The sequence below is a fragment of the Ascaphus truei genome, chromosome 7 (assembly GCF_040206685.1).
Source record: "Ascaphus truei isolate aAscTru1 chromosome 7, aAscTru1.hap1, whole genome shotgun sequence".
Taxonomy (NCBI): Eukaryota; Metazoa; Chordata; class Amphibia; order Anura; family Ascaphidae; genus Ascaphus; species Ascaphus truei.
This window is the reverse complement of record NC_134489.1, coordinates 92,943,816-92,970,474: the sequence shown is the minus strand read 5'-3', so window position 1 is coordinate 92,970,474 and position 26,659 is coordinate 92,943,816. Positions and strand designations below refer to the sequence as shown.

The 26,659-nt window shown below is 43.2% G+C and overlaps 1 protein-coding gene across 5 annotated transcripts in view; it reads left to right on the top strand.

Annotated features, from left to right (window-relative positions):
* Nucleotides 1-6,300: 6,300 nt before the first annotated feature.
* Nucleotides 6,301-26,659, top strand: part of KYNU (kynureninase) — a 94,409-nt gene continuing 74,050 nt past the window's right edge. For 2 of the 5 annotated variants that reach the window (XM_075609465.1, XM_075609469.1), the window contains exons 1-4: nucleotides 6,301-6,444; nucleotides 14,107-14,323; nucleotides 17,361-17,481; nucleotides 25,485-25,567. In XM_075609465.1, coding sequence (XP_075465580.1) covers nucleotides 6,331-6,444; nucleotides 14,107-14,323; nucleotides 17,361-17,481; nucleotides 25,485-25,567 — 535 coding nt within the window. In that variant the 5' untranslated portion in view covers nucleotides 6,301-6,330. Of the gene's footprint in view, nucleotides 6,445-9,320; nucleotides 9,418-11,416; nucleotides 11,547-14,106; nucleotides 14,324-17,360; nucleotides 17,482-25,484; nucleotides 25,568-26,659 lie in introns of those variants that run through there. The other 3 variants (XM_075609468.1, XM_075609464.1, XM_075609467.1) reach the window with 3 other exon arrangements.

Here is a 26,659-nt window from a genome sequence, read left to right as displayed (position 1 = left end):
ACACCTAATAAAATGATTCAGTGACTTTACCAGACATCGCGAATACTAAATGCAAACCAAGCACTATGCCCATTGATAGAATTCTCGCCGCAAAGTTTAGATATCTATTATTGTCTGAAAGTATCGCAACGTGGCCTCTTTAAGGCCTACAAACATCCTTATCTTGCCCTTCAGTTCCTGGGAGGACGACAGTAAACCATTTCTTCTGTATCGATCTCTGTATCCAGAAAGTTGAGAGACTAAGGGACACTCAGTTTTGTCCTTCACCAACGGGACCACAAATTGACACATTAACCTCTAAAATTCTAACAATAACCTTGCACACGTCTGAGTCAGCCCTTCCCATGAACACGGTCATCCAGATAGTGACTAAATTCTGATCCGCCCATTCCAACAATGAGCTGCTTCTTGAAGTACAAGCATGAGATTTTGCAACCCATTAGGAGACAGATCTACATAAATGTTCCTGTTTAACATGCAGCCCAACAGGTGAAAGCATGCTGGATTCACTGGCAAGAAGAAAATAGCTGACACTATATCAGTCATCGAAAATAGTGTTCTTCACCCCGCCTCCCTTACTAAATCCCTGGGCCGGTCAAATTAGATATACGTGAATTTAAATTTAGCGCTGTCTGCAATACCGGCCAGAAACTCAAGTCGGCGATAATGAGTTATTGTGTCTTAAAAATCTAATTGCAATACAACCTGTCACTTATTCCCGTCCATGTGTGCACTATCCAATATCACTCTGATGAGCCTAAATGCACCCAGCTCCTTCTAGAACACCACCCCCAGTGGAGATGCCCTCAACTGTGGAAGCGGCCATGTTTGAAAAGAACTACAATTCTCCCTGCCCCCACCTCCTTAGCCAACTTTATTCTGAAATCCACCCCTATAGGCAACCAATTTATTACTTGATTTAGTCCTTCCCAGTGACGGCCTGTTTTGCAGGAACCGCCACGGGTCCAAAGGAATTTTGAGGTTAAGAATCCTCTGGAGCCAATCTCTGATTTTTCGCCAAAGCGGTCTAATCCTCGGGCAGGACCACAGCATATGTAACAGGTCAGCTGTTGCTCCGCACTGTCTAGGGCACAGTGGGGAGTACCCTGGTACAAATTTAGATAATTTCATGGGAGTGTGATACCAGCGCAGTAAAACTTTATATGCGTTTTCCCTTAATGTCGTGCAAATAGAGCTCTTATCTGTTGCCATAATTATCTTAGCCCAGTCCTCTGCCTCTAGTACTTCACCCAGATCTCTCTCCCATTGATCCATGTTTGTGGTCGACCTTTACCCCTGAACCGATCACTTCTCTGTACAATAGCGATATGAGTCCCCAGGTATCAGTCTCAACTAGACAGAGCTTTTCAAACCTGGTTAGTGGGGGTCGAGGGGTAACGTTAGTATAGAATGCTCGCAGTTGGAGAAATCTGAATATCTCTGAGGGGGGGATGTTTGATTCCTCTCGAATTTGTGAAAAGGGCTTAATATCTTTTTCCCCCTCCAAATCTCAGAGCCTATGTATGCCCAATTGTTTCCAAATTGTGAATTCCTTTCTGTACAGGCCTGGAGCAAAATCTGGGTTGCCCCAGAGCGGAGTCATCAGTGATCCTCTAGATGACAGAGTGCACCTAAATTTATTGGCCTCCCAGATAGCCAGTGAGTTCGCCACTGATGCCAGCGGCTTTTTCCTCAGCTTCAAGGCTGTTTTGGGTAACCAGATCAAGCTTTTCAACTCTATTGGGGAGCAAGCTTCGCTTTCCAATGCAACCCACCTTTTCGAATCCGGGTTTGTGTGCCATTGGGAAATTTGGCTTAATTGTGCCGCTTTGTAATAAGATAACAAACAAGGTACCGCCAGGCCCCCCTCCAATGTTGGTTTTTTAAGAATCATACCCTTTACTCTCGGCTTTTTCCCCTCCCAAATGAATTTGGAAATAGCAGACTCAAGTGAGAGTATGTCCGTCAGTCTAAGTGGCACCGGCAACGTCTGAAACAGATACAGAATGCGTGGGAGGAGATTCATCTTTATGCTATGTATCCGACCGATCCAGGATATTTTAAACGACGCCCACTTTCTCAGCTCTTCCTTTAGATCGCGGATCAGTTTGGGGAAATTTGCTTGGTAAATACTTTTGTAATCTTTGGGGATGACTACCCCTAGGTATTTCACTCCGTGTTTTGGCCAATTAAAGTTAAAATTGATCTGTATCAACTTTTCTGTCTCTTTCGGGAGGCTTATATTCAGGGCTTCAGACTTGGATTGGTTGATCTTAAAGCCTGATATGTCATGGAATTTCCCTAGCAAGTTGAATAGGTTCGGTAGGGATGTGAGCGGCCTTGAGATTGTTAGTAATACATCGTCTGCGTATAGTGCTATCTTGTGCGGCTGTGGGCCTGCCTCAAATCCTCCGTCGGGATTATTTCTGATTTGGGCCGCCAAGGGCTCTATGCACATTGCAAATAGTAGGGGGGATAACGGGCACCCCTGTCTAGTGCCACTTCTAATTTTGAAGAGGTCCGACGGGAATCACATGTGGATTACTTTGGCGGCCGGACCTTGGTACAGTGACAGGATTGCGTTGATCACCCGCGTCCCCAGCCCAAACTCTCCAAGCATGGCCCTCAAGTACGGCCAGTCAATCCTGTCGAAGGCTTTTTCAACATCCAGACTCAACATCATAACTGGGATTTTACGTGAATTGGCTATATCTATCAGATCAATAATCCGTCGAGTGTTATCTGCGGCTTGTCGACCCTTAATGAACCCGACTTGATCTGGATGTATGAGTCTGGGCAGGATGTGACTTAATCTATTGGCCAGTAATTTAGCATAAATTTTGATATCGGTGTTAATGAGCGAAATGGGCCTGTAGCTTGAACAGTCTAATGGGTCTTTCCCAGACTTATATATTACTGAGATGAACGCTTGGAGCATCTGTTCCGGGAACGCAGCCCCCTCTAGCACTGCATTGAACATTCTGAGGAGGTGAGGCCCCAGGAGCCCAATGTATTTTTTATAATAAAGGTTGGAGAACCCGTCAGGTCCAGGTGCTTTTGAAGGTTTGAGGTTCTGAATAACCTGGGTAAGTTCCTCTATAGTAAAGTCTGCCCCTAAAACTTCCCTCTCCGAACCACTCAATCTTGGTAGGTGTGAGCCCTTCAGGAAATCCTTCATGACTCTTTTGGTTTTACCATTATGTGCCACTTTTTCCCCATTATAAAGATCCTCATAAAAGCTCCTGAATTCCTCCACTATAAGTTTTGGATTAGCTGTCTTGGCTCCAGTTTTTAGCCGTAGCTCCCGGATACTATAATTTGGGTGTCTATTCCTCAATTTGTTAGCCAGTAAGGTATCTGGTTTGTTTGACTTATCATAGAATAGCCTCTTGGACCAACTCAACGTGTTGTCTGCCTGGGAGGCCAAGACTAGATTAAGCTCGATTCTAGTGTTTTGGATTTCTTTAAGTAGAGCCAGACCCTGATCCTGTTTATGTTTGAGTAGTAACTCTCTAAGCTTTGTTTGTAGGGTGGTGATTTTCTCGTTTCTCTCCCTTTTCCTTTTAGCTGCTAATTTAATTAGGGTCCCTCTCAAGGTTGCTTTGTGCGCTTCCCATAGAACTGAATGGGACTGTACACTACCAGTATTAATTTGAAAGAATTGATCTATTTCCTTGCCAATTATCTGTTCGGTCCCTGGCACCTTCAATAATGCCTCATTAAGTTTCCAATTTGCTCCCGGCGTGTCCAGAAATTTTTGAGTGCACCGTAGCTCTATGGGTGCATGATCCGACCATGAAATATCATGGATCCCTGAATGGGGGATCTGCGGGACCAGTCTGCTAGAAACAAAGAAGTAATCGATTCTGCTATAAGAGGAATGGGGGTGTGAGAAGAAGGTATAATCTCTTTCTAGCGGGTGCATCTCCCTCCTACTAGATGGCTATCCTGAAGTCCTTTCTGTAGGGCATCTATATATTTTCTCTTGTTAGGTTTGTGGGGGCCTGACCTATCCATCCTTGGGTTGATCGCCACATTGAGATCTCCCGCCACAATTATATCTCCTTTGGCAACTGATCTCAGTGTCGAAGAACTTCTTAATGAAGGAGGGGTCTTGCTCGCACGGAGCATATATCGTAGCCAACGTTATAGGCTGAGCTTGTATTGTGCCTACTATGACTAGGAACCTACCGTCCCTATCTCTCTTAACCACCTCTTCTATAAAGGGGATATTGTTATGAAGCAGGATCGCCACTCCTCTTTTCTTTTCAGTCCTTGCTGAGGAAAGATAAAACTTTTAAAGCTCTTATCCCAGTATTTGGGGGCACTTTTGCTGCTAAAGTGCGTCTCCTGGAGAAACACTACGTCAGCCTGCTTGCGCTTGTAATCCGCTATTGCTATTCTATGTTTGCCCGGGCTATTTAAACCTTTAGTGTTGTGGGAGACCATAGTCAACGACATTGGGTATCGGGGTTGTTTTTACTGCTGCAATTGCTACCTCTATTTTAGGCCCCTAGAGCCCGTGAACTCACTGGCTCAGTTACCTCAGTCAGGGCTTGAGCCCGCACCACAGGGGGAGGGGGTGTGTGGGAAAGGAAGGAAAGGAAAGGGGAAACAAAACAATTGAGGGGCCGAAGCTGACCATGGTCAGCAGCGGTCCCTTGGCCCACGGGCTAACCTTGCGCCCTGGAATGCCCAGAAGGGGCTTCCCTACCCCCAACCACTTCCCGTGGCTGGGTGCCCGAGGGACTTGTCTGTGCATGGTGGTATGACTCATTCGTGCACAGTGTGAGTCACAGGCAGCCGGCCCAGGTGGTCCCTAAACCGGCACACACTATTAAATACATGTAAGCAAATTTTTCTTTTAGGTAAATTGTGTACCCAATCAAACCAGAGTGGGTATAATACTGAAACTATATACAGTGAAACTGAACATGCCTTTGTTATCATCCCCGGCCAGCAGTGTACCTTCCCCCCTCATTTTAGGTGGAAACTTCATTGTGGCGGCAGAGTTCCCTGCAGGCAGCCCCCATTCCCACCTTTCAGCGGTCCATCTCATGGGGGGGTTCAGCCCCTCAAGTTACTTGTTACCTTGTGTTGCCTGGGCTGAGAGTCTAAATTGAGTTAAGTCCCGGACCATTGTCCCCTCCAGCCCCCCTAGTTAAATCTTTTATTCATGACGCTCCTACCCCTCCCTCCCTTCCCGACTCCCGCTACTGGTGTCTTGGGTTCCATAGAGGAGGCTCAGCTTGGTCTGGAACCATTGTGCGATTAGTCTCTGGTCCCGGAGCAGCGACGGTATGCGGCGATAACCCTCTTGACGACCACCCTCTCAGCAGTGCAGCCCATGGTCCCCCACTCATCTTCCCAGCAGATCCGGCTGTAGGGATTGGAGAGACATGTTAAATGGACGGCACTACACCAGGATGGGGAAAAACCTCCAGTCTTGCCCTCCTACATATCTTCATACCCATCCTGACCTCTGGGTAATGCCAACCCCCTTTCAGCTCCCATCCCCCTATCAGAGGGAAGTCATGCTCTCATTTTCGCCAGGATGTTCTCCCATCTTTAAGTCAACTATTCCTCTGCCTGGGATCCTCTTACCCTTTCACCATCTCCATTCTCCCACTCATTCTCTCCCCCCCTGTCAGTCCCTACCCCTCCGACCACCTCATCTGCCTCCCCATCCCACCTGCCCTTCATTCCTCTCTTCCCCTCTCCCTCCTACTCACACCTCCTTCCTCTATATTCCTCCCCCCCCCAGACTCTCCTCCCCCTCTCTCCCACTCCCCCCCTTAAATCTCCCTCCTCCCCCCCTCCCCGCCCTCATCCCCTCCACAGAGTTCTCTCTCTCTTCCCTCTCTTGTCTTCCTCCTCACCCCCTGGGGAGAACAACTTATGTGGTGCTGTTGGTGGATTTGCTGCGCTTCCTCCTGCCTCGGGCCGTCTCCTTCTCCTCCTGTCCCCTTGCTTCCTGTTCCGCTCTGTGTCCCTCACTGAGGGATGTCCTCCAGCTCAGCTCGCTGATCCAGTCTGTCCTCCTGCCACCAGGGGGCTCCCTCCGCCATTCTGTCCTCAAGATACCACTTTGCCGCTATGCCGTCATCTGCCACCAGGAGTCTCCCTCAGCCCGGTCTCCCACTGACTAGAGCAAGATGGCCGCGATTCGAGTTCCCGACACCAGGGGATCACTGTTCCAGCCCTCGTCCCCAAATGTAAGGAAGATGGTCGCACCATGCTCTTCCCGCCACTAGAGGGAATCGGCCATCCATCTATCTCACGCAGCAAAGTTTTGAACCGGGGAAGGATCCTTTAAATCCTGGCTTGGGGATGATCAGCAACGAGGAAACAGTCAATCTTTGTGCTTGCTCCCTGACGGCTCCACACGCTGCCAGGAAGCCTCCGGTGCAGGAGCTTCTCCTGCTCAGGACTCGGGAGAGACCGGTAAGCCCATTTTTTTTAGGAACTCTGCGCCCCCCTCTAAGTGTTTCAGGGTGAAAGCCACGCCGTTTCTGATCACCATTAGTCCAAAGGGAAAGAGCCATCGACAGCGGATCCCATTGTCACGTAGGACTCTGGTAATGGCTTTAAGGGCTCTCCGTTTTATCAGAGTTTGTGGGGCCAGATCTTGGAAAACCTGCAGTCTCACCCCTTCAAACTCCAGGGTCTTGGATGCTCTGGCAATTTGGCACACACTTTCTTTTATTTTGAAGTAATGTAGACGAATGATGATATCCCTTGGGGAGTCTCCCTGTTGCGGTCTAGACCGCAGGGCCCGGTGACACCTGTCAAACTGTAGCTCAGCCTCACTTTTATCGGGCAGCATATGCTGGAGCCAGTTTGAGGTGAATTCTTCTGGATCTGACATGGATTCCGGGACCCCTTGCAGGCGTATGTTATTACGCCTGTCCCGGTTTTCGGAGTCCTCCTGCCGGTCTTGCAAATCAGAGATCAGTTTGTGCAATTGGGCCATAGACTTGTCATTTTTTTGTAGGGAATTAGTGTGTACGTCAACTTTATTTTCATGTGTGCTCGTTCTTTCCCCTATGCTGTCGATGTCTTTTCTGAGCTTCCATAGCTCCTTCTGAAAGAAGGTCTTCATCTCTGAACAGAATGCCTTCATGTCTGTCCTCATGACCCAGTCCTGGTCCGCGGCCCCCGCTCTGCTTGCGGGTCTGCTCGCGGACCTGTCACTTTCAGAGTCTGAGCCCGCCATTTGCCCGCTGTCTTCCCCTCCACTTACTTGCGTCGGCTCTCCCTTCTGAAAATAATCGGTCACCACGGAGGTTCTTTTTCATGATGCCGCTTTCTTTGGCATCCTTGGGGGTTCCGATTGCTGAATCACTGCGTGTCACTGCGAATCGCTGGTTTTTTTGCTTTTATTATATAATATTTGTGCCGGCAGGGACGGAACCTCTCACTTAGGCATCCATACACCTTGCCGCTGGGCATGCGCCTCCAGTTGCTCCCTTTCTTAAACCTACTTTTCCATTTTTAAAAGATTTTAATGTCAGGTGACTGCCCCCACAGACTTTGCATTAGCTCCTGAAGCAGCAACTGAAACCTCATCTGCATTGGCTATCATTGAACGTCCATCAAATACCCTTTCAAACACTGGCCTACTGCCCTGAGTATTGCGATTTGTCAGCCCTGACTGAAGGGAAAGCCATCTCTGCTGCATTATGAGTAACAACCACAGATTGATGTCCTTCACATCCAACTTTAATTGATTATGGACAGCCATTTTCTGGCAGAACTCGCAGTAATATACCCACTATGATGACCCCACTCCCCCATACAGTTTACAAGCCCTCTGCATGGTGTCCATATTTAAAAAGAGCTGAACAATTCTCAGGTGTTCATTTACCAATAACGCTAGCTAATGTACAGTAGGATGACAAAGGCCTGCAGCTAATTGCCAAACGACTTTGCACTGTCTCCTTTTCCTCTCCTCTTTCTCCTCCTTAGCATCCTTCTTATCTGACTTTGCCAGCTCTCTATAGCCAGAAGCAAAGTCAATATATTCACATATTCTCAGCCCCAGATACAGTCTTTCACTGCAAGAGCAGATGCAATCCCAATGGGCTAACTACACAAAGGTACGAATCCCTAAAATTAGCACCCACTACCTTTAAATCCCTGCACTTCCCTTTAACCTCTGCTGATATAGTGGCATTACTATTGCTACCTTCCTTTAAAATCTGCATACCTGCCACAGCTACCCTTGCACCCATTGCAGCCCTGCTATCCCCTACACTTGGACTTGACTCCCTAGACTGCACATCCAATGCTGCCTCCAATCCCACCCTTCCTGATATCGATGACAACACTTGCATTGGGGCAACCAAGATCACCAACTGCTCTATCACCAATCCACCAAGACCACTGCTCTGGCCATTGGCACATACCTTGGCAATATCCTGCTCCCCAACCGGAGAACCTGCAACCTATTATTCCGGTTTCCTAAGAAAAGACACAAAACACTCATGGTATGCGTTGTACTTAAAGTTGTCAGTAGATAACTACTCCAATTGTCTACCCATCTTTTCTGTGTAAAGTAAAGCCAAAAACACTACTTGTCTGGTTTTATCACTATTTTAACTTTACATAATGTGCTGCTGTCAATGCAAGGTCATTGTGAATTTCTTGTGCTGTATTTGCCTCCATCAGTTCTACTAGGAGATAGTTTGATATACAGTATCTGCTTCTCTTTATTTAAGAGATGTTTTCTCACCTTTACATGACTCCACATTTTAGCATGTAGATATCTCTTTAGCCTCCTCTCTCTCCCTTAATTAGCCAGCAATGATTTTGTCCCAGATTATCAGGGCCATCTTTAAATTCTGTATTTTATTTCTACAGTTTAAAGTTGCATAAATATATACTGTCTAGGTACCTTTCACCAATACAATATTACTTTAATACTAATTAGTTAGTGCAGTCTTCAATAATATTACTTAATTAGCATTACCTGCTTTCTGCATAGTAAGTTACAACTGGTTGTGTCTATTTACTTTTATCCTTCTGTATGTGTTTTTCTCATCTGAATGTGGAAGTTCTCCTGGAAAGCTTATTATTTTATTTTAATTAAAAGTTAATTTACTTATGATGAACTACTTGATTTTATTCATATCACCTTAATTTTTGTTGCACAGTCATCTTTTTTTCTAATGTGATTTTACGTGTGTAGTTAGTATGCTGTTTACTCTGGCATTGAATAAAATAACACATTATTATGAAGTATTATTTCGGTAACACTGTTATTAAAAAAAAACTGCATACAAGAACTTTGCGACCTACTGTATAACTTTACCCATTAGGTGCTGGATGGGTTTACAACACGACGCTCATATTCGGAAATAGCCTCACAGACTGTCATCATGTTCAGATTCAAAACCTTTCCATCATTGCAGACAGGTGAACACTTTGGGCAGAACAATGTTTAAAATGCTGTGATGACATTATTGGTTTTCATAGCTTAAGGGAAAAAGGCAAAATAGACACATGGTATTCCTACTAAAATAAGAGTGTGCACATTGCTGTATTAGTACAAAATGAGCATACCGTAGCTGCACTAATTCCTCTAACAGCTATTGCTTTCATCAATATCTAGGGGAGTTAATATTTTCTATAACCTTGGGCCCTATTGTAATTTAATGATTGTGTACAAGATCCCCAATTGTAATAGTCCTGATTAGTAATTTAGTAAATATTCATTCGCAATGATCATTTTTATGTGTAATTTGTCTACTTATTTAATTGACCATCTACCTTGGGCACCCTGTTCTTCAGGCCATATCCCTGCCAAAGGGGCATGCATGAAATGAAAAGCAAAACCTTATTGGTTTTCCTGGCAGCGTTCATGGTATATAAATCGAACCCCCTTATGCAAGCATTATTATTATTATTATTATTATTATTAATCAGAGAAAAAGACAAGATGCGCTGAGGTAAGTATATATTAAAATGTATCAAGATAAAAGCAAATATCCGACCTTACAGCATAGTGAATAGTAGCAGGCTCATAATGGCGACTTTGGATTCTGGTGCTGGATGAAATCAGGGCAGCGTGCGGCTAGCAAGAATGTTCCTGAATTTAACGAGAAAGCAGAAAGTGATGTCTCCAAGGGCTCGTCCAATCCCTACGCGTTTCGCATCACAATGCTTTATCAGGGGAGGAGAGGATCACTCCATTGGAGACAGGCAGTGGCATAATTTGGTTGGTAATTTAAGGGACTAATAAGCGGAGCGGACCTGTGCATAAGATTTGTATTTATTAATATCTGAATTAGAGTAATTTTGGATGCCTTCATTGCTTGAGTCTTATTTTCTTTCCATTTTTTTTCTAATGAGAATGACAGTTTTTTCTAGATGTTTAGACATATACGGTCTTAGTCTTTCTTTTTAAATATATTTTCACTATTCATGTGAGTATTTCTCTCATTATTGCCTTCACAGCTCAACTCTACATGCAGGTGTTAATATACATCTTACATTGTAGGAGAAACTGAATCTTTTTTTTATTTCACCCAAGAGGGGAATTGAACTCTGAGAATCATGACTATAAGCTCAGCACACAATCTGCTATGCAGAATCTCCATTTACTGCGTTCGACCTGCTTTCCTAATTATAAACGGGGTCTTACTATTCTCTGACTGCACTTTTTATAGCTATACATTTGTCAGAAATTATGAATATTTCTTTGATATAAATACAATTACAAATGTTGTCAAATTTAGTCAGAATATATTCTACTATATTGTCTCAATAACGTGATGCATTGCACCAACGCTGGTGCAATATTTAATGCAGCTCCACTGAAATGTTTGACATTTTTTTAACCCATCTGTACATCTAAAGCCTATTCTGTGAAAATTCAAGATGTGTATGATCCTATGGGCACTCATCCATAAAATCCAGAGAAGTTCTCAACTCCAGTCGTCAAAAACCCCCAATAGGCCAGGTTTTAAGAACATCCCCGCTTCATCAGCAGAGGTGGCTCATTCAGTGGCTCTGTTTCTGGCTGAAGCAGGGAGCCACTGATCCTCAAAACCTGACCTGTTGGAGGCTTTTGAGGACTGGAGTTGAGAACCCCTGATATAAGCCATTTTCTCTTTGCTTTACACTACTGCTTTACTTTAACGTACCGTATCCAGAAATGTAACATTTCTGCTATCTATAGATGCTGTGTTGCATACTTTCATATCAAAATAATGTGTTCATCTGAAGATTAGCCTGCATACTAGAAGAATATGGTGTGTATTGCAAGGAAATGTCTCTCTGTTTTTCAAACTGCTACAATTTCTCCCTGGCTTTATTTGCACAACAAGAGAATGTTAACCTTTGCTACCAGAGAGCTATTTGCTGACAAAGGGGGTGGGATTGAAATACTGAGTTTTTATATACAGTACTTGAGTATCAGGGACAATGTCCAGTACTCTTTAAAATGCATGTAGCAATCACGTTGTAAAGAATGTTTTTATGTTAATTGATAACTTTTAATTGGATATCGTGCATAAAACTTTTCAGCAATTAGGATACAAAAGGTGCGTATGTTCCATTGTCTTATTCATACATTATTTTAAATCCTTTCCTGCATTCTTTTAATTGTTTTGCACACTAGCGAATGCGTACTTTAAAATATTCTTATAAAGGAGACAGTCAAATATGTAGTGCATTTGTGTGTTTACATTGTTATGTGAAGAAGTATAAAATAATCTCATTATACTGCTTTAGTTTTACACTGATGTTACAAAAGACTGATCGTGCTCCCCAAAAGTTATTATTTACCATACCTAACAAGAGCACACATGAAAACAGTGTGTTTTCTAAATAAAAAAAAAGTGATGGTGGAATATGTTGTGATATTCTGAGTTTTCACCGCCAATGGGAGTTTTGTGATATTCTGCATTATAGTGTGTGTTCCCAGTAAAATAAAGCTGGCTACATCTGTGATTCATTTTCCACTGCTTACTATGCAAAATCTTAAATATAAACGTTCTTGTTTTTATACAGTGCTGTAACTTTATGTAGCTTTGCCTCTGCACAAACTAATTATCTTGCTACATATTCAACCATAACCATAACTCCTTGCCTTTCTATACTAATTTCCTGTGCACAAATCTATCTTATACAAAATCCCTAGTACCCAATGCCTGGAGGCTTCAAAGGTTATGTGCTGTATAAAGAATATTTTTTTTTATTTTTTTTTTAATAACTTGAAAGAGTGCAAACAAATCAATTTCATAATTCTCGTCATTATTATTAGCAGCATATGTTGGTTTGTCATTATCTATGTTCTAAAATTTGGGGCACGTTTTCTTATTCTATGTATGTTGTGTGTATTGTATTGTATGTCTTTATTTATATAGCGCCAAAAGTGTACTCAGCGCTTCACAAAGAATACAGTAAAGGGAATTATAATTATACAATAAGTGCAGCAAAATCAGACAATAGGAAAGGAAATCCCTGCCCCGAAGAGCTTACAATCTAAGAGTCAGGGTCTACTTGCATTTGTCTTTAATATCCAGAAAAACGTGATGGACAATTGTGACACATTTCTGCACACAATAGTTACACATGGCTGTAATTTATTATTACCATTTGCATTTCTGCAAAACCGGAAACATCCTAACAACACCCCCAGGGTCATTTGTTTCTGTGCGAAAAACTATTTGACGCACACAATGCACAATGCATCAAAATTGGTTTTATACCAAAGACACATGACACAAAGACACAACGACACAAAGACACAAAATCAGAAAGACGTGCACTTTCTACTGCATCAGTTTGACGTCAATATAGCTTTTAGCGACGGTATATACATACTGTAGGCCTCTGTGTTTCTATGAAATAACGATCTCTGCACATATCACTGCTACTCTGTGCTCTATGATCCATTAGCTGGCTCCAACAAAAATAATAAGTATTGTATGTTCAGTGTAATTTATCCTACTTGTCTAAGTGTAGAACATGCACTGATCATATCTTAATTACTTATCAGCTATTAAACATAACAAAGACGTGTCTAAATGCTTTCACTCTACTGCAAATTCCAGGCGTTTCTAAATGGCTCCAGGCTTTAAGTTTACCATGTCTCACTGCAAGTCTTCTGTGTACTCTATCACAGGGGTGCGTAACTGGGAGATTTCTAGGGGGGGGTGCGATAGTTACAGAGGCCCTGCGCTTCTCCGAAGGGATTTAAATTAAATGCCGGGGATCGCGCGAGGCCTCTGTAACTTTACTTACCTTAACTTTCCAGCGACGCGTCACCATGGCAATGTGACATTACATGACCCCAGAGCCAAGCAGTGAGGGGGCGCGACCAGGGGGTGAGAGTAGGCAATGGGCGCAGGGAGAAGAGTTTGCGCACCCCTGCTCTATCTCACACACTATGAAATGTTTATTTTTTCAGGACCTCTAGGAAGCCCAATTTATTTCCATCTTTGTTGCTTCTGCTTTGCAACCAAACTTTGGAATGCTCTCCATTTTCTATTTCATTCATATTATATATTTCAATCTTTAAGTACTTCATGAACGCTCACATTCATACTTTAATGGGCGCACTTTGTTCATCTCTATTTCTCATGTTCATGTTACATATACTGTTAATATTATCATCATATGTTTTAGTCCAAAGTACATTAGAAATTGAATATATTAAGCCATTTGTAACAAGTGCATTACTTGAGAGTCCATCTTATTTATAAAGCAGAGGCAACTAAAGGTACCAAAACTCTTGATTAAAAAACTAAGACAAAAATGTGGAAAGCAATGACATTGTTTTCTTTGATACATCTGGTGTCATCTTGTGTCAACGTTTTGTAAAAGGAAATGTAAATACACAGCCCCTTTGGAGCATATGGTTTTGGGGCCATATACTGTAGCCTTCCAGTAGCAAACTTGTCTATCTTACTGTACTGTATCTTACTGTATGGTAAGATACTGTACAGTACAGTACAGTGATTACAGTAAGTAGCAATAATTAACAGCTGTCTGTTTGTTAACAGTATGACAGTGTTTCCATCATTCTGACGATTTGGCAGAAATGTGTTTTTGCACTTATGTCAAGTAATACATGTATTTTTGTTTTTGCATTAAAAGGTTACAGTATATTTGAAAGTTGAACGCTTTCTCCATCCTCTCATAATCATGAATACAACGCTGTATACGTCACCTCTAATAACACTGGAAAATATCGCCTCCCAGCTTGGATGCAGCCTACTAGATGAGAAGTTGGCTATTCATTTAGATGAGCAAGATGAGCTAAAGTCTCTAAAACAATGTTTTCACATTCCAAGAATAAAAGATATGCCTGAAAGTAAGAACACATTATATAATTTTTGTGTGAAACACAACTGCAAATATTTTCCGCTATTGTACTGCAATGTATATTCCTAACATTTTAAATGTTTTAGGGGCCAAATGGATTAAACTGTGATCAAAATGTAAATATGAAATATTTTGAGATTTGCTTACAAAATGTTCACATCACATTCAAACACTAACAAAATCACTACCTAAAAAACACTTTTTTGCATGATTTGGACCTGTGAGCAATCTTAAATGAATACAGCAAGATGTATATTTAAACAAAATTGACCTTTACCACTCAAAAACAAGATTCTCGAACTTTATTGAACACGAAGAACAGTAAAGCAAAAGTCCGCGCTCGTGCTGTCCCAAAAAATGACACTGCAAATACTCGTGCTGCTGTCTGCAGGAGAACTCCACAATCTCCTAAAATGTGAGCTCCCAGAGGGTGGCTCACAATGCCAGACAAAACGAAAAGAGCAGAGAGAGCGCACTGAGTTTGCAGAAATATACATTTATATTGATTTTAAAAAGCCCCACTTAGTAGGCTTGAAATAGCACAATACACCAAATATAGGCAATTAAAACGTACTCAGCTATGTAGCTGTGGCATTTGGAGGAGTAACCGGGAGATCCAGAGGCAAAATCAGATGTGTAGATGGTACAGGTCCGGACCAGCAATGACCCTTCGATCGCTTCCTCCTCTCTCCAACCGGTATACCTCCTGATCTTAGGGATCAGCCCCGATCTCTCCCAAACACAGTTGTGAGCATCTATTGGGCAAGGAGGTATACTCAGTTGGAGAGAGGAGGACGCAATCGATGGAGCATTGCAGGTCCGGACCTGTTCCATCTACCGCCTAAATATCAATTAATGGTGTTTGTATTACAAGCAGATTAGGTAAACCGAGGTTCCTGAGGACAAAGCATATGAAATCTTACATTTGCATAGAAAATATTTTCACTTATTAAAATACAAAAATAAAATAAAAATGTAACTTCACAAGGTTAGTTGTTTCAATATACACTTTTGATTTAACACTTTAAAACACCATTTCCCTGTAGATACCACACATGATTAAATTGTCATTGTTTTGAATCAGACTCATATGCTAATGTACAATTTCACCAGTGCTAGACCATCAATGGGAGTAATAATGTCTGCTACAGCTGTACACAAATACAATGTGTATACAATTTCTTCTGCAACATAACAAAAAATATATGTAGGGTGTTTCAAATGCATACTTGTGTTACCATATCTTGCAAATAGAAATGCAGCAATACAGTGATGTTGGCACCTTAATTTATATTAAAATATAACGATTTGCTATGATTTATAGGCTTTTGTGAGACAGTTGACACAATTAAATAATTTATGATTTCTTAGTGAGCAATGTAAAATGCACAGATATCTTCTAAGTACATGTCTTGTTTTGCATCCATAGGAAAGATACATGGAAAATATGTTATTGTAAAGGCTTGCTACGGAAACTGTTGGTTAACTTAACTGAGTGCTTGAGCTATGTAATTTTCAAGTATATTTACTGAAGAACTACTAATGCAGTAATTGCAAAATGTAAATATTCACTGATGAAGTCAATAAGTAACTGTTAGGGTTTAACAGAAATATACATGTATCCAAGGTGATTAAAGATCTTTCTGAAGGTGTTGAGCTTAAGATAGCCCTGCATTTCGAAACTTTTGCCATTTCTTTGTTACGACATGTAAAATGATTTCGAATGGGAAGCGAGTTATGCAAACATTCCTGGGGGGTAATGTAGAAAATGGCAACTTATCATTTGGTGTCTTGGGCAAAATTCAGAATGATTGTTATTAAGCAAAGGGAATGCATATTTGCTAAGCATTTGTCTGCCATAATACACCTTCCAGCCCATTCAAGTCACTTGGATATATCTTCCAGGTTGGAAGGTTCTAATGGCAGAAGATTGCTCTGTAAAAATTGACGTTTATGTTTTTGACAGCTGGCTATTAGTCTATATATGTAGGAAATGAATTGGCATAAAACATATGTATCTAAAAGATATTTAAATATGCTATAATAAACTTCACGGAAGTTACTAGAATTCTCAATCAACAAATGTGTAAAGTTGAGGAAAAGATTTTGTTATCTTTGCCTTTGGCTCTCCTTAGAGTATGATATAAATAGATATGTTGCTTCTAGAAGTGCAGTTAATGATATGGTTTTTGCAGTTCACCGTTTTGAAGGTCCCCCAAACAATGCAGAAGTGAAATCTTCTAATCTCATTATTCTTCACTCTGTTATAAGACATCTTCACCATACACAATTCTCAGTGTTGACACAATTATTAAAGCCTTATACTGCACGATGCATCCTACACTTTATTGTATACAGGTGTCGAGTTTGCAGTGCATTGTTTATTGTATTCAAATGCTTACAGTGTATTCTGTATTTAATTTACAGTGTATTCTGTATTTAAATGTTGTTGCCCTATCATTAAGTATTGATGTATGTTCTATGAGTAAGAATGTATCAATTTTTCATTTACGTAGCCAAGATGTAGAAATAGCTTTTTGGATGTAGCTGTCTTGTGTTTTATTGTTTATTGCTTGTTGAATCTATATAGATATAGATTTTGTGTATAGATTTTCCTATATGTTAAAATACATTTTAATGGACCACTTTAAGAGTTCTTCAGAGATTAAATTATAGTGTACAGCACTTTCAAAGCCTCGGGTTTGTTTTTTAATGACCGTACAGCATACTGTATCTAAGTTTGCCCTTTAGAACACAGTGTAGTCGACCAACATGACAGTTCTTCCTAACTGTACATGAATGATGTACGTTAAGGAATACAAATCTAGCAAGGTTTCATATCAAACTAGATCTATTCAGAACACTTATGTTAGCCTAATAAATACATCAATCCCTGAAACAAAGCTACAAATCAGCAATTAGACATTCATTGAAACATATATTGTTATACATTAAATAATGTCTCTTAAATATTTTTTATAAGCATTCAAGCTTACTTACTGTATGCTCAACTGTTCTATTCCCAGCTGATCCATCTCTAGTGAATAAAGAAGATGATTGTGTATACTTCTGTGGTAACTCACTTGGGCTTCCACCAAAGAATGTTAAAACATATATTGATGAAGAATTGGACAAATGGGCAAAAATGTAAGTAGGCGAAAGTTTCATCGGTTACTGGTGCATGTTGGGTCATTTAATGAAACGTTCTTAAACGACAACAAAATCTAAACCTGGTCTAGGCTCTCTCAAAAAAGCATTTTAGTCACCAGCAAATATAATCTTTGTTTGTACTGTATGTGAGAGAAAAAAATGAAATTACTGATGTCATTGCTTATAGTACCTTATTCCATTAGTTTGTTAGTTACCCAGAATCCCTGGCTGCAGTGTAAGCACTATTTGCTAAGCGATAATGGGGAAAGACAGGGTTATACGTTTATAGGATTCCATGATAAAATAGATAAAAAGTAAAGAGTGACACACTGTGCTCATTTGCATGTCATTACCCAGAATCCCTGGCTGATATTTAGTTTATTATAAAACAATTGGTTTGGTCACGTCATATGAGTTATGGTAAAGCTGGACATACATATTCTCAGTGAAATATAGCAAATGAAAAGAGGGTGATGTCAGATCTAAAGGCAGTCATATTCTCTTTTTTAACAGACTTGGATCATATGTTGTGTTTATTTTGTTAAAAGGTTACTAATCTACATTCTTTAGGTTCCACTAACCTCAATGTGACTATCTTGAAAAATGTTAAATCACAAAAACAAAATAAACTATGTGTATCAACCTTTGTTTGTAGCATACCGTACATTGGCGGTCAATAATGACATCTAAAAACCCTTTAAAATGACCGTAAAAATTAAATCTGATTCCAGGAATAAAGGACTGAATCTAAATGAATGGGTACCTGGCAAGGGAGTGAGAGTAGTCTAAACCATTACAAGCTTAAAATACCTAAACCCATTACCAGCACTTACTACAAAACTAGCAATTGCCATCACTACATTCCTTAGTGATCATAAAGCCAATATAGTAAGTGGTTAAAAGGAAAGTAGAGGTTAAACAAGTCAAAACTCATTAAAAAAACATTTTGTCTTAGAAACATTTTGTCTTAAAATATTGTCTTGGACCTATATTAATTTGTAGTGGAAATGTAATCATATGTGTTATTAAATGCAGTTGATCACATGAAACTATAGTAGTAGTCTCAGTTCTGCAGTACCAAAAGTGAATAGTTAATGACTAAGATGCTGAAAGTAGTTTCTTCGCTTTAGAAAAACAAGGGATGCTGAAAAGACTGTCTCTATTTAATACCTCCAGAATAGCATGTGTAACGGCTGGACCCCCCTTGTCTGACCCACCCAATCTCACATTGGCCCGTGTGGTCTAACCGGTCCCCATTACAAGGTCGTGTGTGGTGGTGCACCTGCAAGTAACAGGACTCCTGAGTCTCCCGCTTGGTGTTATAAGAGGATATCATCAGGACAGGTAGCTGAGGTAGTGGGTACGAGTCCAACTTACTTCACGTGCAGCGCCTCCACCTCATCAGGATCTATGCTTCCGCAGGGAGATGGTCCTGGTGAGGAACTCCTTCTCGGTGGTGACTGCCACTGTTGAGTAATCTCACACTCACACAGCGGGGGTTTCTTTGAACAAGGCATCTTTATTATAGACTTGGATGTAGCAGACTGCCCTATGCAGCTGCCGGCTCTAGCCGCACATCTTTCCGTGCTGTCCCTTTGCCAGGTACGCCCTCCCGTATTGAAGTGGGATTCCCTTTCTCCTAGGGAGATCACCACTGTGCCAGGTCCCTGGACACAGTGTGGCATAGACAGACTTGATTGGTCACTCTGCTACCGCTAGTTACAGCACTAGGGTCACAAAAGTATTCCTCCAATCCCTTATGCAGGAAGATACCTTCTACCAGATGCTTCTCTGCCAACCTTGCAACAACACTAACTGACAGTGTTGTGCCCTTTATACCTCAGGGGGCAGGCGCATCTCTGAGGTCACTATCCAGGGACTCAGAGCATACAGCCACTCCCTTCCTTACACAGGGCACCACACCAGGGTGTGAGGGAAAACCTCCATAACTACTGTTGGCATGCCTGTATTTACCAGGACTTACTGCCAACAGGGAAGATGTATGCAGTCATTATTATGCATGGCTACATACTCCCCCTGGTTAATACCCACCGTCCCGGCTGGGACCTAAATTTGGTGTACCTTGCGCCAGGAAACACTGCAAAAGAACACACAAATAACATGGCAAACATCATCACATTGACATAATAATGCAAGCCCATCGCACTCACTGACCATCAGGGAGCGCTAAAGAAAACAGCAGACCACTCTATTGGTTAATCAATAATAATGTCGAGGATCTGGCTTCTTCACCTCCCGCCCCGCAGCATCATGCACAGTCACGCTGTATTCCCGTGGTATCCCTCGCTCATTGCAATACACCACTTTGTGCATGTACACACTGCGTCCTATCTTCCAGACCCGCATAAGTTGAGCTACCCTCTACTTGGCCTGCATCCCTTTAATGGCTCCCCCTTTCTCTATGATATAGTGTTGGATATCATTTTTAAGCCATCTCTCCCTATTCTCCTCTATCTCTCTCATTAGAGGTTCCGGGACATACGGGTAATCAAGCCCATGCGACCTTCTGTATTTGGCCGCAATAGCCCGTTCAGCTCTGCAAACCCTGGTCAAGCTACTTTGGCCAGCCGCCCCGGGCAGCACCCATGACAGGGGCTCATCGGTCTCTACCAGGTCATCCAACCCTGCGGACCCCTTAGGGATAATAAGGCCTGCCTGGATATGATCCCACCTTACCCTTAGGGCCCTAAGGTATGCCTCGTCGTCAAAGTCACCGGCAGCCCACCAGTGATCAACCACCCCCTCCCTCTCTAAGATAAATCGGGTGCGGTCGAACCAGGATACATACCCCTCGTACAACGGGGCCCACCACCTAGTCTCCTTCCGTTCTTCGGAGCTAGGGTCTATAGACTCCTCTAGGGACTCCTCCTCAGGCCCACCAGAAGATACCCCGGACGTACCCTCAGATCGCTCGACAACTCCTTTATACTGTGAGGTGTTTCTAACTGTAATGCTTAGCACACTAGGGCAATCACTGGATGCCGACACTTGTCGGGATATCCTCCCTCCGACCCATTATCCGTAGTTCCCAAGTCCAGGCTTCCAGTCCGATCATCGGAAGCACCCCGTGACTCCCCGGACAACCCTAAGCTGGAACTGGACCCAAATAAAATAGTGACGGGGACAGGGGCTTTAGCTAGGGCCTTGGGGCTAACCTTTGGAGTGGACGGGGTTTGGGGACGGGACAGAACAGTAGGCATTGACAGGGTTACAACCTGCTCTCCAGCGATACCTGCCTTAACGTCGCCACAAAGTCCGGTTTTGTCTCCAGCAGCTGGGCTTCTTGTTCTGCAACTCGAACGCCCGCTCCCCCTGGTAGTAGGGGATCGTCTTCCGCTGCTCAACCGCAGAGGCGCCACCATCTCCCACTCGATGCCGCTCTGGTCATCCGGAACCACCTCCGCACACGCTCGTGCTGCGACGCCATCTTGGGTTGGATCCCCAATCGGGATCTCTTCCTCCACGAGGACATCCGGCAACGCCCGTCTCCTGCGCGATCCAGTCTGGCTCTGGACTTGCTCTTCCTGCTCCTCCACCCCTTGGGTCTGCGACAAGCACGGTGTCTTAGTACCTCGCAGGGTCGGGGTGGATCGACCTCCGTCCGATCCACTAGTCACCACGGCAGTGGGACTCCGGCGATCGGGTGGTCGCGGTACTGGAGACACTCGACTCCGTGTCTCCACACCACGAGGAATGGCATCCCTCCATGGCGTACCAATGGTATGACAGTCTCTTCTTATGACTGTCTTACTCGCCAGCCTAGCACACTCCTCGTCCGAGGATTCTAGCTTGCAATTCGGCCGAGGCATCCCAGTAGGAGACCGGCGATGGGCTCCTCGGTGATCACCTCTCCGATGGCTGGGTTTCTCCGTCGGAAGCACCAGACCTGACTCCGACTCCGCGGGACTTGCACTCTTGTTCCAGAGGGCTCCCGGCTGCTCCTCTATCGGCATCGGGACATTTCCGGTCACTCCCACAGCTTGCACCGGTACAAACGTGGTCATGGGCCACATGTACTGCAGTCCACAGTGGGGGCATCGGGCCTCGCTGCCCACGGCTCCGCCCGGCAGTCTGCACTGCAGGCAAAGACACGCCACAGTCTCCACACCCTCCACACGGATTACCAGGAAGCCTCCTGGAGCCGAATAAGGGTGAGTGGAGATCACCGGACCCTGGTCCACTTTTTCAGCAGCTTCAGCCATCTTTACCAGCGGAGGCACTCGTCTCAGAGGTCTATACTGGTCAATGGCTCTTCGCAACTGAAAGGCATGGGCTGATGTAGCAACCCTTCCTCCCACTTTCTCTGTCGACATCCGGTAGAACCGCAAACCACTCCCCCTGGTTGAAACTAGGGGGATGTCTCGTAGACTTGTAGGCTGACCCAGCACAGGTGCGGAGTGAGTCATAGTCCATGAGGGCGCGGCTCCAGCTTTCGCGCCAAACTCCCCATCGGGGTGGAGTTTTCTCATTGGCGCCAATCCTGGCCAACAATTAGCAAACTGCAAAGTTGCAAGACTTTCTGCAGCATGCCCACGCGGTGTCCCGGGAACGCGGGAACCGCCATCTTGGTAAGTATTGTCCTTTTTCCCATTGAAGGCAGCGTCTGGCTGTTTGTTAATTGGGGTATAACAAAGTCCATTTCGTTCCTCCCATCGGATAACACTGTCATGCTCATTATTCTCAGGGGTATCATCCCGAGAACAAAAACATGATAAACATGGCGCAGCCACGGCTTTCACGCCATTCCAGAGCAAACACACAAGAGTCTTTCCTGTAGCTTGTTCTTCGTCCACGCACAGTTCATATGCGTGTTCTTCCTCTGACCGCAATCCTGGACCTTCTGCTCTATGCAGATCCTCCATTCTTGTGGTTCTCTCTCCCCGCCATCCTGGACCTTCTACTCTATGCAGATCCTCCATTCTGACGGTTCTCTCTTGATCGTTGATCACCGATTTCCTGTACGTGGAGCGCCACTCTGCGGGGCAGCTACCACATCCGTACAATAAACATGCCTTGTGCACCACCTTGTGTACCTAACGTAGATCCGACTCGTTTTTGCACTACCTCAGGCTAGGCTCACTCTTTCTGTGTCTACTGTAACACGTTCCTCCAGTCTGTGCTCCTTGGTAAGTGATCTGGAATGGAGACTAGAGTACTCTGGCTCTTCCATGCAGTACTTTGGGCGTCGACCTACTTTTGGCTAGCCTAGTGCGGACCCTTCCAGAATTCCTGCCCTAAGTTACCAGTTTACCCCTTCAGGTGTCCACCGCTAGCGCTACCTCAAGGTGACTAGAACAGCAATAGCCCCCTGGTCCAGACTCACTAACCCCGAACGGATCACAAGGCGTCTTTGCGGCATGCAGCTCCAGCATCTCCCTGACTACCCCTGGCTCCGTCCCACGCAGCACAAAGTGGCAGCAGACACTTCCCTGTTTCCTAATGTGTGCCTAGCAAAAGCCTGTCCTGTTAACAGGTCATCTCAGCAGCGCCTCCAATTGTAACGGCTGGACCCCTCTTGTCTGACCCACCCAATCTCACATTGGCCCGTGTGGTCTAACCGGTCCCCATTACAAGGTCGTGTGTGGTGGTGCACCTGCAAGTAACAGGACTCCTGAGTCTCCCGCTTGGTGTTATAAGAGGATATCATCAGGACAGGTAGCTGAGGTAGTGGGTACGAGTCCAACTTACTTCACGTGCAGCGCCTCCACCTCATCAGGATCTATGCTTCCGCAGGTAGATGGTCCTGGTGAGGAACTCCTTCTCGGTGGTGACTGCCACTGTTGAGTAATCTCACACTCACACAGCGGGGGTTTCTTTGAACAAGGCATCTTTATTATAGACTTGGATGTAGCAGACTGCCCTATGCAGCTGCCGGCTCTAGCCGCACATCTTTCCGTGCTGTCCCTTTGCCAGGTACGCCCTCCCGTATTGAAGTGGGATTCCCTTTCTCCTAGGGAGATCACCACTGTGCCAGGTCCCTGGACACAGTGTGGCTTAGACAGACTTGATTGGTCACTCTGCTACCGCTAGTTACAGCACTAGGGTCACAAAAGTATTCCTCCAATCCCTTATGCAGGAAGATACCTTCTACCAGATGCTTCTCTGCCAACCTTGCAACAACACTAACTGACAGTGTTGTGCCCTTTATACCTCAGGGGGCAGGCGCATCTCTGAGGTCACTATCCAGGGACTCAGAGCATACAGCCACTCCCTTCCTTACACAGGGCACCACACCAGGGTGTAAGGGAAAACCTCCATAACTACTGTTGGCATGCCTGTATTTACCAGGACTTACTGCCAACAGGGAAGATGTATGCAGTCATTATTATGCATGGCTACACATGTAAAGAAGAGCAAGGCTAAGCAAGCTTCCACATTTTATTACACAATAACTGAGTGTGGAATTGTCATTAAAGTCACAAAACTAGGATGTCAATGGGAGTTTACGTGTGAGTGACCGATCGGCACTATCACGGTTTAATGAATATTTCTGACAACCATTTCTTCTTATTTTATTCATACACCCTGAAAGGGTGTCTTTCGATTCTGGCTGGTACCTTATGTCAGAAACATCTGTACTGCCAGAAAAGAGCCAGAGGAGAACAAATGTGGATCATTTATCAAAACTCTATACAAGATGCTGACTACAATAAAAGCTGTGCTTATATGTCCTTAGTAGTAAATTGGTGAATGGAAATGGCACAGTCTTGAACAGGTTGTGTGCCCTTTGCATTAACCAATATTATGAATTTATACAGAGACTAAATACAAAATGTCATCACCATTTGCTTCACTTCATAAACAAACAATTGACTTCCTAAATATACACATTTCTAACCAACTCAGCAATTTTATTTCTATTTTCATTTAAAATTGTCATCCTCTCTCCCATTTTAAAATCTATTTTCGCTTTATAGCAATCCAAAATGAGGGTCTGGTGGAGGGGTTCTCAACTTCAGTACTCTAGGGCCACCGACAGGTCAGGTTTTTAGGATATCCCTGCTTCAGCACAGGTGGCTCAATCAGTGGCATAGTAGAAGACTGAGCCACCTGTGCTGAAGCCGGGATATCCTGAAAACTTGACCAGTTGGTAGCCCTTGAGGACTGGAGTTGGCTAGTTCTGGTCTGGGGAAATGCAGCTATTTTTACAGATGTGACTTGCTCAAAACCTTTAACCCTCAAAGCTGCTTCCACAATGTCAAAGATAATTATTTTGAAACCTGAAAAGTGAGAAAGGATGAGGGAATATAAACTATCTGCATAGGATTTTACAGCAGACTGCAAATGTATAAGGACACACAGTATCTTGTGCCAGCAGCAAAAACTGCATTATCTCCGTTGATTATAATAAATTAGTTTTACAGATGAGATTCTAGAAGCATTTTGTAAAAATCACCTGAAAAGTGGCATACAGCCCATGTTGATGATGGTAATTCTGTGCCTTTTTGGCCACAAGAGAGTTTAGTGACTGGCTTTAAATAATGACCCCATAATGAGATAAATACATTTAGCAAACTGCTACTATAAAGAAACATAGAAGGAAAGTTCATATATATATATAAAAAAAACTTAGCTATTTATTCTACACCACTAAACGTTGTATATTTTTTTACTATTTGTACATATGCATATTTTTATTTATTTTGAGTTAACCATGTACAGTATGCATCACTTTACTAAACAGACAATAGAATACAGCACATTATAATACAATAAGTGCAACAAAATTCAATCAGCTAATAGGAAAGGGAATCCCTGCCCTGGAGAACTGACAATCTAAGTGGCAGGTTAGCTGGACCACAATACTTGGTCTACTTGCGACTGTGAGTGAGTCATGCATCTAAGTTCATGAGTATTGTATTTGTGTGTATTAAATGCATAAATATCATCTGGTTACATACTGTATTTATGGTTAATTATTGATTAATGGTGAAGAATGCTTCCATTGACTTCTCTTTTTTACCTCGCTTTATTTTCAGAGGAGTTCATGGTCATTTCATTGGCAAACGTCCATGGGCTTTAGGCGATGAATGCATTGTGGATCTTATGTCCAATATTGTAGGTATGTGGCACCTATGGAACATAAAATTATTTTATTCATAAATCAACATCTAAATAAACTTGGATGTAATACAATGTGAAACTGCATGGGCACAGATATGGGCATATAAATAATCACACTATATGGCACCATATGACTTGGCATTTTGCTGGGTGTAAGACTTCGATGACACATCTAAGGTCTAGTTTATAGTAAGTGCTACGATGACGCAACTCGCAACGTCAACCGTCGCTACAGCGATTCCTGCACTCTGGTGCAGGAGACCAGAGATCGCGACTGTGGGGTGTGGCGGAGGTTTGGCCCTCATTGGCTGAACCGCTCACATGCCACTGATGTCACACGGAGATTGCTGTGGAACAAAATCCCCTGACTTCCAGCGATCACGACCGCATGACGTCACCCATTATGGGCACCCGCGACGAAGTGTATGTACTTGCTACGGCGCTGCGCAACATTGCAGCCACCGTAGCAAGTACTATAAACTCAGCCTAAGAAGTTCTCTCTCTCTCTCTCTCTCTCTCTCTCTCTCTCTCTCTCTCTATATATATATATGTACATATACATATATATAGTAACATGTATTGTATATTGTCAGTGATTTGTTACTAGGGTCTATTAGGAGTTAGTATAAATTATTTTGCATTTTTGATCATTCTCTGGCTTCTACCAATGGGATTCATAGTCATATTGGATGAACTAAAAACTATAAAACACAGTCCCAAAAGAATGTTTTCCAGAAAAATATGACTTCAAAAGGATTATACTACATTTGTATCTGTACTGTAGTATGTTAAAATAAATTAACACCTAGTAAAATAGTGACAATGTAAACTACAACCTATGATAGTCTAAATGGAAATGTAGGCCACACGCACACGAAAACAAGTGAAAAATGGAGGAACATGAAGTTAACAAGTAAAACGTAGTGTCCCTAGAAAGACAGTTTCCGAGCCGTCATGGTACGCAATCATAGCTACTGTACAGTTATTTGTATGCATTAGGTGTTGTGAAAGTGAAGACCAGATTTTAATCTCTTTATTGGATATTTCTACCTTCAGAATTGTATGTCTTTGTTGAATAGGGAAAACTGTT